A 13,432-nucleotide genomic window follows, 5' to 3' on the forward strand; every position below is an offset into this window, starting at 1 on the left:
GCATAAAAGATTTAGAAGCATGAGTCCCTGTACAGGATCCAAGACAGGGAAGGCCAAAACCAAACTAAGAAAAAAATAGATCCCCTTTAGGAAGGCCTCCAAACCAACCATGGCAAGCAGAGTTCCTTGTTATTGGTCTAGGAGGCAGACAGGCTTTCTCCCTTACCCTTTGGAATCAGGTGAGGTCAGATCAGGGGCAGCTTAACCCAGTTCATAAGGCTCTTATTTCAGATCAAACAAACTTGGAGTCTGAAAAACATCTCTAAGGCCCAGGTCAGGGTAGTATTTTGGAGACTGAAGGGGCCCTGCAATCTGTAACACCCAGCATAACATCCAGTCCTTTCTCTCTCTGAGGGTATATCTACATGGCAATAAAATACCCGCGGCTGGCCTGTGTCAGCTGACTTGAGAGCGTGAGGCTTGGCCTGCGGGCTATAAACTTGCAGTGTAGATATTCAGGCTCAGGCTACAGCCTGGGCTCTGGGACCCTCCCGATTCGTCCCCATTGCTTTTCAATGGAATTTGTACTCCTGAATCCCTTACGACGCTTTTGAAAATTTCCCCTCAAATCCTTATTCAGGCCAAAAAAACTAAATTTGCACTGATTTTAATTGTATCTTAAATTATTATGAATACCTTTTGTCCTTTTGTTCCATGACTTCCAGGGATTCCAGGAATTCCCTAAGAGAAAAAACAAGAAGTTTTAAATATATAAAATGGCTATTCCAAAAAAAAATTTTGTAAACATTTTTTTTTTTTTAAAAGGTTTAACATTTCTCTTTTAATTTGGGTAAGAAACATAGCCAGGAAATAAGATACAACCTGGAAACATGCAAGCTAATGCTTCTGGCGGATATAGACTAAAACAAAGAATTCAGTGCCTCCCCCTCTATTTTCCCCGCCAGTACTTGCAAATGTGCAGGTGGGCAGAGTCAGGTCCCCACCTTTGCCCCACCGAGGGTGGAATGGGAGAGTGAAAATCCTGACGATGCAGACAAGGAAATACCCATAAGCTTTCCTATTACAGAATGTACAGGCCAGCTTTGGCATGATCACAGTTTCAAATAAACCAGCTGTTTTTTAGATCTATCATGACATGTTTACATGGCTAGCACTTTGCGGTAACAAAAATTGTAATTTCATGCAAAATATTTTCTTTTACAATACTATCATTTAGTTATGCTTGCTAAAAACAGAGTAAATGTAACCTCATGCTTCAGGACTTAAAATATTTGCTAGAGAGCTAAATACTGCACAATTATCTAGGTTCATTTCACCTTTCAACAAAGCATGAGCTACTGACTACTGTCAGAGCTAGGGCACCAAACATGATGGATAAATGGTCCAATCCAGCATAGCAAATCTTACGTTCCTGTCTAGCTTGTAGTGATCAGATCTGAGGGACACTGGAGATGATTGTTTTTGTGTCCCAATTTCTGCTCTTAGACATGGCTGTTGGGCTTCCACAGGCTTTAAGGAGGGCCACTATAAGTGACTAAGGATGGTCAACCTGAATGCATTTTTTACATGTCGTTAGCACAAAGTGTTATAACGAATGAAAGAATACTCAAATTCATCCCAGAAACAAAACTCTCACATGTGTAGTCAGCCTAATTCTGCTCTCAGTTACTCCCTATGCAGCCTTAGTAGACCAAATCCTGTTCTCAGTTACACCAGTGAAAATCCAGAGTAAGTCCATTGCGAATTTGGCTCACTGACTTCATTATTTTGTCCAGTATTTAACGTAATATGCTGCAATGGAACTAAGTAGAGAGATGTCCTGGACATAACAGACACACATAGGTAAAACCTCTTCCAGTCAAACACATTCACATAAGTTCCTAAATTGTTATTAATGAAGACCTACTGATTCTAAGAATATTAAGCTCTTCCCTTAGCATTATGTTGTTGTCTTTGGAAACCAAAAATAATGATGGGAAGCCTAGAGTGAAGTGATAAAGCAAAGGAAATCCAGATTTTATGAAATGCCTAACACAGCATCAGGGTAGTGCATTCTGCTCAACACTACGAGCATGATTCTGATCTCCCCTTCACTAATGTAGATCAGGAATAATTCCATAGTAATCAGTGAAATTACACCTGTGTAACATCAGCATGTGAACAGGGGATAGGCCAACAAACTTTAGAATTGTAATTGTTCTATGGTTTACACTATACTTAAACTCTAGTTTAGTTTTAGCTAATATAGATTCCATCTAACAGAATTATCTTCAGGATATATTTAATAATGACACATTGTGGGCTTTGACTAGTCATCAAGGTTCTAATTTTGGTACCAATTACAGGAGAAAGCAATGACACAATATTATAGAAAGCTACACTAGATAATAAAAGCCTGATTCTACCACCTTTACTCATGTTGAGTAATACACATTTTCTCTCCAAACTATTGCTCTGTCAAGATATTTCAGTATTCCAAAAGCATAATAGACCTGCTGGAGCTGGGCTGTAAGCGTTCCATAACCAGACATGGTTTTAAATAAATGTAGATGAGATTAGTCCTGTCCATGAATTCTAAATAGCTGTACTTTATTAACACAATATATTCCATATACTTGACTACCCATCAGAAGATTTTTTCAGAAACAGGATAATATTTATTGAAAAGATGTTGGTAATGTAAGGAGGGTCAGAGCAGGAGTTAATTATTCCAGGATCATATGTACAGTAATATACACTCACTAAAATGGCTCTTGGCATTTTGTTGCTGTTGTTGTTCGTTTTGTTTTTTCCTCCCAAAAGGAGTCAAATTTTAAGCGTTCCATAACCAGACATGGTTTTAAATAAATGTAGATGAGATTAGTCCTGTCCATGAATTCTAAATAGCTGTACTTTATTAACACAATATATTCCATATACTTGACTGTACTTTATTAACACAATATATTCCATATACTTGACTACCCATCAGAAGATTTTTTCAGAAACAGGATAATATTTATTGAAAAGATGTTGGTAATGTAAGGAGGGTCAGAGCAGGAGTTAATTATTCCAGGATCATATGTACAGTAATATACACTCACTAAAATGGCTCTTGGCATTTTGTTGCTGTTGTTGTTCGTTTTGTTTTTTCCTCCCAAAAGGAGTCAATTTTTATGCAAAACATACAACCCTTTTGTAATATGCCAGCACAAACAGAGAGGCTTGGGGGCTAGCAAAATATCAATGTTACCCCTTCAAACAAACAACTTATTCCAAAATTCAGAAAAGCATTATGTGGATCTGAGAAGAAAATTTGGCTCTTTTTCCATTAACGAGGAACAAAAATTTATGAAGACAGTAATAATAGGTTCTAACCACTGATTTGGTTAAAATGATGTGCATATGGATTTAATTTAACCCTGAGAATAAAAAGAATGGAATATAAAATAAAAAGTAAAACCCATTAAATCTTGAGAACAGGATTAATGTGTAAATACATTTCGTGAGAAGGTTTCTCATTCAAATTCACACCTAACTGCTAAAATAATAAGACTTTCAGAGTCACTCATTTGCTTTTTTTTTTTCAGATTACAATTCATTTGATGAGATTAAATCTAAGTAACATCCAGAATATATATTTCAAAGAAAAGAGTGAAAGTAAATGTATCAATTGCCAAACAGAAGTAGAAGAAAATTGGATATTATACCATATATTGACATTGATTAAGTACTATGGTATGTGCAAGGGATGGGAATGAAGTAATCAACTGACCACATTTACCACATCAAACCCATCCTCACCTGACGTCCTTGCACAACAATGCTGAACAATTTAATCAGGGAAGCCAGGGCCTCAAATTTAAGCAATTGGCCCTAGACCACGTGTTTACACTCATGCTGGAACCAAATTCACAACAACTACATTTGGACATAGTTCTTACTAGCAAGATGGTGATAGTGTTTAGGGATGAGTTATGCTATACTAGTAAACTGTCTCACCGGATTACCGTAGTTGTAAAATTATGTAGATGGGGCCAAATGCCTGTAAGGAGAGGATACCTATTGTGAAATTGTAGACTGTGAGAGATAGTGTGGTCTTGTGGATTGAGAATGAGGTGGATCCAGGAATTCCTAAATCCTAATCCTGGCTAAGATCCTGACTTGCTGTGTGGCCTTGGACAAGTTGCATATCCTCTGTGTCTGTTTCCCCAATCTACAAATGAATACTTATTTAACACATAGGGGAGTTACAAGTATTGTCATAACATTTGAAAATGTAAATGACCCTCCCAAACCCACAAATCAATGTGTGAGAATAATTGTTAACACCCCTGTAGTCATAGGACAAAAAGGGGGGGGGTTCGTGGGTTACAGATTGTTGTGACAACCCATGAATCTAGTGTCTTCATTAAGACCATGTTTTTGTCCTATGACTACAGGGGTGTTACCAGGCCACTTCACTTTGAATGGTCCCTTAGAATATGTGATAACAACTTATGCTAAATGTCTGTTCCATCTTGTATTTAGCTGTGGCACTCTGACTACCTTTCCCAGACCCAAAGAACAGCTCTGTGTAGCAAAGCTTGTCTTTCTCAGCAACAGAAGTTGGTCCAATAAAAGATACTATCTCATCTACCTTGTCTCACTAATAGTCTGGGACCGACATGGCTACAACTACACTGCATACATTTGTAATTACATGGCAGGTTGAGAAGGGGTAAACGCAAGAGATTTATGCGGAGGCTAGCACAAATAATTTATGCCTTGAATTTCCTCACCACTTCCCAAAACTCTGATGTTTCTGTGGAAGTAGCAGAGGAATGTCTGGAGGGAAGTACTGCTCACTCTCTAAAAGATTTTTCTGAGCAGACTTCTTGATTTCTCTCTTCCTTTTCAGAGGACACTTCCTTCCTCGTTGCCACACAGAATTTTGGAGGGAAGCAGACCGGAGAGTTCTGAACTGTTTGGTAGGGGCCTCTCCACTCAACATCTTGCCACAGGTTCTGAAACTGCCAAAATATTCTCAGCAAGGAAGCAGAACACTAAAGTGTTCCAGGTTGTATTCAATCAGATTAAATAATCTCTCTCTCTCTCTCTCACACACACACACGAACATTTAAACAATAGAAAAACCCTTAATGCCCTGCTTAGCTCCTTTTAAAAAACTTTCTTGGCTGAAGGGATCCATTTATACCATTCTTTTGCTTTTACCTCAACATCAATAGCAATGAAGGATTGTAAGAAAATAAACTTCATCCAGCCATAGCTCCTGTAGGACTGATTCTGTATCCCTGAAGTCAATGAGATTTTTGCCACTGACCTCAGTGGGAGCAGGACCAGATCCTTAATGTCCTTATTTGGCTCACTGACATTTATTCAGCTGAGAATGAATCTGCCCCTCACATTAGTTTGCCTCAGGGATTCCCTGAGCAAACTAAGTGGAGTTCTTCAAAGTCATTCACCACATATTGATTGGCACATAAGGAGCAGTATGAAATGGCTAATCTGGCATGTAATGACCGGTGAAGAAAGAGGCTTTCCCCACAATAATTATTTTCCTGTATAACTTCCATGGTCCAGCAGCTGCAATGGCTAATTTCTGTAGGACTGGGTCCAGAAGGCCTAGAAAATTAAATTGAATCTCTATTTCCTTATCTATCCTCACTCTATTATTTCCCTATTCATGCATAACCTGTGTTCATGCCAATCGAAATTACTGGAACCTACCCAGAGGAGAGTGTTTTAAAAGCCTCTCAGACATCCTATATTTTCTTTTTAACTTTTAGGTTAAAAGCCAAACCAAGTTTTGGAAAAGTGTTAGAAATTCACTCCTAAGCAGATACTTCATATGCAACACAAAGCTTCAGAACCTGAATTCTTTTATTTATTTATTTTTAACAACATGAGTAATAAACCACTTATAACAGGAAGTTATATTTGAGAGAGTGACAATGTTAAGTAAACTATCACAGTAACCTTACTGTAATGATCAAAAGATATACTACTACTTTAAAGTATGAGTTGACAAATCTAGTTTAATTCTTTTCCTGTAAAGGCTGCATAAACTGGAACTATAATGAATGCCTGTCTTTAATTAGAAGTTAATATAAAACAGATGCATCATGCAAGTTTTCACTAAGGGAAACACAATGTTTGGAATCACTACCAGTGGGAAAATTGCCACCCACTGGGAGTGATAGAATGAATGCTATGGAATAATTTGTGATTCACTGGCCTAGAAAATATGGCCTTTGGGGATGTCCTTTGCACAATTAACTGCATCAAGCAACTTTTTGTCAGTAATACATGAGAAAAGATGGGCAACTCTCTATTTTAATTTTCTTTTTTCTTCCTCTGGTCAGAAAACTTTTTTTTTTTTACTGTCTGAATTTAACAGTGCATTTTTACGATCACTATCCCAATAAAATTTAGCACTGTATTTCTATCCACTATAACTTAAACTCAAAAAATCTCAAAGCCTTATTGAGCTTTAAAAAGTGGTCATTTTGATCTTACCCCCTTTTTGCATCCCTCCACTCGCTCCCCCTTTTCCTCTGAATCAAGCACAAGCTTCTTGTCTTTTTTTTGTCAGTCCCTTCCACATTTAGCTATCCCTTTTCTATCAAATTTATTGCAAGGCTGACCCCTGCCTTCACTCTTCCAGAGACATTAGCCTTGACTGCCCACTTGTCAGCTTTTCCTACGAGTACCTTCATGTTTTCCTTCAGGTCATCCTTTTTACATGGGAAGAACTCCCCATCAAAATTTGTAAAGCCACTTCCTTATCACCTCTTAGATCTTGATCTAGCAAGGGACTTAAGCACGTGTAACTTTAACCATGTAAGCAGTCATTGACTTCAACAAATTATTCGTGTGCTTCAAGTCATGCATGTGTTTAAGAACCTTACTGAATTTGGGATTTATATCTATCCTTACCATCTATCTTTGCCATGGTGCCTAGAAATTACTGTCATCAGACACTAGTTAGATTGGCAGCCACCTGTGACTAAAAAGATTGAGACTACTAGTTTGTGTAAATGTTGCAGTCCTTCCCTGTTTCCATCTTGGTATAAACCTACATTGTTAGTTCTCTGGAGCAGGAATTGTCTTGGTTTCACTTGTTGGCATGGTACTTAGCACAACAGGTCTTTGACAGAGGTCTCTAAAAGCTAATGCAATATATAAAATTAATAAATAGTAAGAAGTAATAATATTTGAACCATTACCAAATTGTTTCTAAATGAGTGATCCACCATTTACAGAGGTTGTACAGTAGTAGATAGCACATTAGCTAATGGTCCAGCAGCAACCTGTTAAAAGAGCAATTGGAAAACTAAGTGCCAAATCCTGATCTCATTAAAATTAATGGGAGTTTTGCCACTGACTACACTGGAATTGGTATTTGGCTCTGTCAGGGTTCCCTCCCCACTCTGAGGTACAGATGTGGAGACCCGCATGAAAGACCCCTATTTCTACCAGCTTATGTTAAAAACTTCCCCAAGGCACAAATTCTTCCTTGCCTTTGGACGGTATGCTGCCACCACCAAGTGAGTTAGACAAAGATTCAGGAAAAGGGCCACTTTGGAGTTCCTGTTTCCCCAAAATATCCCCCCAAGCCCCTTCACCCCCTTTCCTGGGGAGGCTTGAGAGTAACCAAGGTGAGCACAGACCAGACCCTTGGGTTTTTAGGATACTAAAAACCCAATCAGATTCTTAAAAACAGAACTTTTATATAAAGAAAAAAGTAAAAGAAGCACTTCTGTAAAATCAAGATGGAAGGTTATTTACAGGGTAATCAGATTCAAAACACAGAGGATTTCCCCTCTAGGCAAAACGTTAAAGTTACAAAAACAGGGATAAACCTCCCTCTTAGCACAGGGAAAATTCACAAGCTAAAACAAAAGATAATCTAACGCATTTTCTTCCTATTACTTACAATTTGTAATCTTAGAGGCTTACTTCAGGTATGACTTTGGGAGATGTATTTTCCCTGCCCTGATTCCTCGCTGACCCGGAGAGAACAAAGGAACACAAAACAAAAACCTTCCCCCACAGATTTGAAAGTATCTTCTCCCCTTATTGCTCCTTTTGGTCAGGTGCCAACCAGGTTATCTGAGCTTCTTAACCCTTTACAGGTAAAGGAGGGATTTTATGCTACCCTGAGCTGTATGTTTATGACAGGCTCTAAGTGAAAACTGGACTAGGCACAGAATCCCTAGTCAGTAATCTAGAAATATATATCCTTTTACGAAATATGACTGTGATTGGCATGGGTGGACCCCTTGGAACCGTGGGGAGCCCCATTGGCTTCATGGGACTCAATGTGAGCATGGGTCCAACCAGGCCCACCAACAGGGACCGGGGGGGGAAGGGACAAAGGGGGCAATTGCCCAGGACCCCGGGCAATTTAAAAGACCTGGGGGCCTACGTTCCCTGTAAGCTGCGTGGCCTTGTGGCAGCCTATTTAGCACTGCGCAGGCACTCAGGGAACCCACCCAGGGACCTGCCGCTGCCAGGGGAGAGGTGCCCCGGCCTCAATCTAGCCCGGCCCACAACCTGCTACAGCTGGGGCGCCCCTCCCCTGGCCCCAACTCTGCTGCAGCCTGGACCTGCCACGGCTGGGGCGACTGGACCCAGGAGTGGCCGGGGTGGCATGGCTCAGCTCAGCCCAGACCCAGATGTGACCGGGGCTCCCCTACCCCAGCCCCGGTCCTGACCTTCAGGGGCAAGGGGAGGGGCCTATCCTGCAGCCTCAGCCCCGGAGCTGTGGCAGCAGGGAGAGGCACTTCTCTTCCTCAGCACAGGTGCTGCTGTGGGGGGAGAGAGCTGGGGGGAGTCCCGGAGCACCCTCCTACACCCCAAACCCCTCACTCCCACCCTAGAGCCCATACTCCCAGCCAGAGCCTCACCCCCTGCACCCAACCCTCTGCCACAGCACTGAGCCCATCATCTCTGGCCCCACCCCAGAGCCCGCACCCCCAGCCAGAGCCCTCACACTCCTACAACCCAACCCTCTGCCCCAGTCCTGAGCCCCCTCCCACATGCCGAACCCCTCAGCCCCACCCCACCACATGAATTTTGTTATGTGCGCCAATATGGAGGCGATGTGTGACACATCACCTCCATATTGGTGCACATAACAAAATTCATTCTGCACATCGGTGGGAAAATTAGAGGGAACACTGCTGGAAGTCCCTGGCCCTTTTAAATCGCCCGGTCGGGCTGCAGGGCTCCTTGGCGCAGGCAGGATGGTACCAGCAGTGGCGAAGGCAGCTGCACGGGCATATGGAAGTCCTGGCCGTGCCGGAAGAGCACGCCCAGCAGCGCAGCTGGCATCTCGCTGGGCACCAGCCAGCGCAGGCACAAAACCACCTAAATGTCAGGCGGACCTTTCTAGGGGGCCCATTGACTGTTCTGCCCCGAGGCCCGGAATTGCTGTCAGCGGGCCTGGGTCCAACCTGCATAAACCCAATTCTAGGGTCAAGGGCCTAAGCCCTTAACTGAGAAAGTTGTCAGTTGTTTTATTGTTGCCATATTTTCCTGAGGATTAATTCCAAAAATATTGTGATTAGTATATTGGTACTTTCTGCCTGTCAACTAGCAGGAAAATGTTACAACTCGAAAGAGAAAATATATCAAAATATTAAGGCTTAAATTCTTTTAATGGAAGCGTTTTGTTTTTCAACAAAATGTTAGGCATGTAAAGAAATTCTTGGTAGGCTGTATATTCTCTCTTAATTAAAACATTTGTAACAACTTTGTATGCACCAAATTATGTGATTTCTTATGTGATTTATGTACTGAACCATCTCAGCTTGGTTTCCATTATCATAATGAGCTTCAATTTTCATGTATTTTTACTTAAAATAAATGGACCATTTTATCCCAGTTATCTGCCAATTTAAATGACTTCCATCCTTTGATAATATCTGGCTAATTTAATGGATATAGCTGCAAAAAAACACATGGTTTCCCTGTCCTTGAAAAATCCATTTGCAGCTTTTCATTAATCACAAATTCCCTATTTTTGGTTTTGGATCATACCACACAGATAGGGCTTTTTCCATGCAACTCTGCAGTATGTCCCCATTAAGGGAGTTGCTTGCTAGCTTATGTATTCAAATGAAGTAGGTCCAAGCTCATTTGCTTAGAACAAGAGCCTCATTTCAAATCAAATATTTTTTCCACTTTTTATAACCAGTAGTATAACCACATTTATGTCTCACTACGCCAAACTCTATGCTTCTGAATAACAGGAGAGAATATACCTTCTTCCAGAGAAAGTACTCTATTTCTAATTATCCTTTTCTACTCATGTGTCTCTCCATCTTCTGTTACTAGTCATTTAACATCCTCAGTCTTATAGGTAATACATTAAATCCCCATGAAACTTTTACTGCTGGAGGAAGGAAACATTTCATGGAAAAGTCTCCAAAGATAATGATGCTTCTCAACTATGGGCAAACACTTTACAACCAGACTCCTCCAGCAGATGATGCTAAAACTGAAAACATTGAAGGGGTGTGTGACAGAGTGCTGGAGGATAACAAATAAACCAGCCCTATAATCATTTAGGCACCAATTAGTTCCCCTGGAGCAGGCTGACTGGGGAATACGCAGCTAATTAACTGATCAGTCTAGGGAAGCAGAGGAACTAATTAGCCATCAATTGAGAGCTATAAAAGACAACACAGGAAGGAAGTAAAGAGGTGAGAGAGTGGGTTAGCTGAGCCCAGTATGTGTTGAGATCCCAAGGGAGGGATATCTCTGTTCCTCTCTGGCCCTATGGGACAGGATAAGAAACCACTGTAAATACTTTGCTGTATTGGGGTTGGTGGTGGGAACATAAATATGTAATGTGGAGATGCCACTCACCAGAGAGCCTGAATGGCTTCTAACCATCAGAGCGCATGGATGGAGCTCACCATGTTATAGGGTGCCAGACTGATGTTGAGGCAAAGTCCATTCAAGGAGATCACATCTCTGTGGTATATTGGCACACAGCCTTAAACAGACTTCCTTTTATATCCCGTATGCCTACACTTTATGAATGTGTCACACATTTAATAAATATTGTCTAAGACAATCCACAAAGGAATAATAATAATAATTATTATTAATTAATAATAATTAATAATAATAATTCTTTATTAATATTATTTCTATTAATAAAGAAATAATAATTTATCAAACTATCCAGTCTCTCAATAAAAACACAAATGTTTGAAATAAACCCATTTACAGATTGAAAGAGTATGATTGTGCTTTCAAGCAAAAATTTAACAGGAGACCATTACTGTCTGTTTGATCCATAATGAGAAACCTTGAATGAAGAAAATGCTTGAAGGCCAGCTAACTATGGAGCTAACTAGTAGTTTAACATTGCACCATGTATTTCTGAAAAAGTTCTCTGGAAAAATCAAAGAGCAAAATCTGGCAGATGCTCCACTGCCATTAGAGAATATTGCCAACAATACTGACCAATGCAATTTTTTGCTGCCAAAGACAGCATATGGCCCAAGAATCTCATTTCATAACTGACTTTTTCTGATGAGACTGTGTCAAAGTTATTTTGATAATTCTACTCAACTTTGTTTTCAACCACATCTATTTTAAAGGTTTTCCAACATAAATCCAGAAAACATTTACCTGGAGATTTCTGTTGAAGGATGGTAACATTGTGTCAGTCATAGAATCATAGAATATTACGGTTGGAAGAGACCGCAGGAGGTCATCTAGTCCAATCCCCTGCTCAAAGCAGGACCAACACCAACTAAATCATCCCAGCCAGGGCTTTGTCAAGCCAGGCCTTAAAAACCTCTAAGGATGGAGATTCCCTCAATTACAAAACTAAAGTGCTCTCTCCTTAGTACACATACAGTATGTGTGGTAGCAATGTAAGCTTTGCTATAATCTCCCACCAATACACTAAGGAGTTCTTTACTCCTGGGGGGATTCTGCGTGACTGCGCGCCCACAGAAAACAACTCCCCTCTGCGCAGAGTTCCTGTTCTTCCCTGCAGAAAATGGCAGGGAAGCAAAGGGAAACTGCGGGGGTGAGGAGGCAACCATGAGTACAGTTTTTTGGGGAGGATTGCTCCCCTCCATACAGAGGTGAGGAAAGGGGGGCACACTGATCCCCAACCAGCTGCACCTGGACCCCCATCCCATCAAGCCCCACCCCCCAGGCACCGGACCCCCCCACACCCAGACCCCCACCCCCGCGTCCCATCTCCCTATACCCAGAGCCCCCCGCTGAGCCCCAACCATTGTCACCTGGATCCCCTGCAGAGTCCCATTGCCCCTGCACCCAGAACCCCACAATGAGCTCCTGTGCAGCCAGATCTCCCACTGAGCCACCCACACCCAGATTGCCCCACACAGAAACCTCTCACCCCACACCTGGATCCCCCCACACTAAGCCTCTCCACACTTGGATCCTGCTGGGTTGAGCCTGCTCACCCACATCTGGTGTACCTGGTGCAGAGGGGCAGGGTCCTGGGGTGTTTCTGGGGTCAGGTGTCAGCCCTATGTCAGGGTCAGGTGCAGCCTCACTGCCAAGTCCCTGTATCAGGGGAGGTGGGGGCTTCAGGGTGATCTCCCACCTCAATGCAGCCAGTGTCCTGTGCTCCCCACTGCCATGCTGGAGCCACATTTATTTACTGACAAATACAATTTGCAGAATTTTACAGAATTTTAAAATATTGTGGGCATATTTTTTAATTTTTGGCACATAATTTTTAATTTTTTGATGCAGAATTCCCTCAGGAGTACCTAGTGAGCAGTTCAGTCTCAGCAGGCATCTCTGTTGAGATAGTCACAATTAGCAGCATTGATGGCAATCTTAATCATTTCATTTATATTTATCATTAAATATGGTGAAATGTTAGGCTAAGCCATACAAAAAATAACTGTTGTTAATGGATTTATTTACTGCAGGTGATTTCACAGACTTCTGTTTCAATTAAATTGTTCAGTGAATGTTGAGAATTTTGCAACCGAAGCAGTGTGCAGACAGAGAAAGGCAAACACATAAATTAGAACACCAAAATAGACTCTCATAAGATGGCTTTAACGGTAGCATCTAAGCACCTGTGAAACGTGATTCTTTATGTATAACTCCTCTTTACGTTCCCAGAAATCCTTGATGATGCATTTGAGAATTACTGGGAATGTGGAAAAAAGGTCAAGTTAACTCAGATTTTGGATAAGAATACAAGGGCAGACTGGATAAAACATGATTACAGAAAAATCTGGATTATCCAAATGGAATGAGGGGTCTGAAATTAATTTGGATAAAAGATCTGGAACATTGGGAACAGCAGAAGAAATATATGTTAAAAAAAATTGATGTGGTGCCTTCAGTTGATACTGAGTAGTTGATATGTTTTCAGGTACGGGAATCAATAAAGGAAAAAATATAAGGGAAAAATACATTATGAAGTATTCCCACAAACAAGCCGCTTCAAAATAAGAAGAAAGAGAGTGGG

At 41.1% G+C, this 13,432-nt stretch overlaps 1 protein-coding gene across 2 annotated transcripts in view; it reads right to left on the reverse strand.

Moving 5' to 3' along the window:
- LOC135876406 (collagen alpha-1(XXI) chain-like) overlaps nt 1-13,432 on the reverse strand; it is a 155,937-nt gene that overhangs the window by 48,984 nt on the left and 93,521 nt on the right. For both annotated transcript variants that reach the window (XM_065401602.1, XM_065401601.1), the window contains one exon: nt 637-681. In XM_065401602.1, the coding sequence (XP_065257674.1) occupies nt 637-681 (45 nt within the window). The remainder of the gene's footprint in view (nt 1-636; nt 682-13,432) is intronic.

This window comes from Emys orbicularis, chromosome 3 (genome assembly GCF_028017835.1).
Source record: "Emys orbicularis isolate rEmyOrb1 chromosome 3, rEmyOrb1.hap1, whole genome shotgun sequence".
Classification (NCBI taxonomy): domain Eukaryota; kingdom Metazoa; phylum Chordata; order Testudines; family Emydidae; genus Emys; species Emys orbicularis.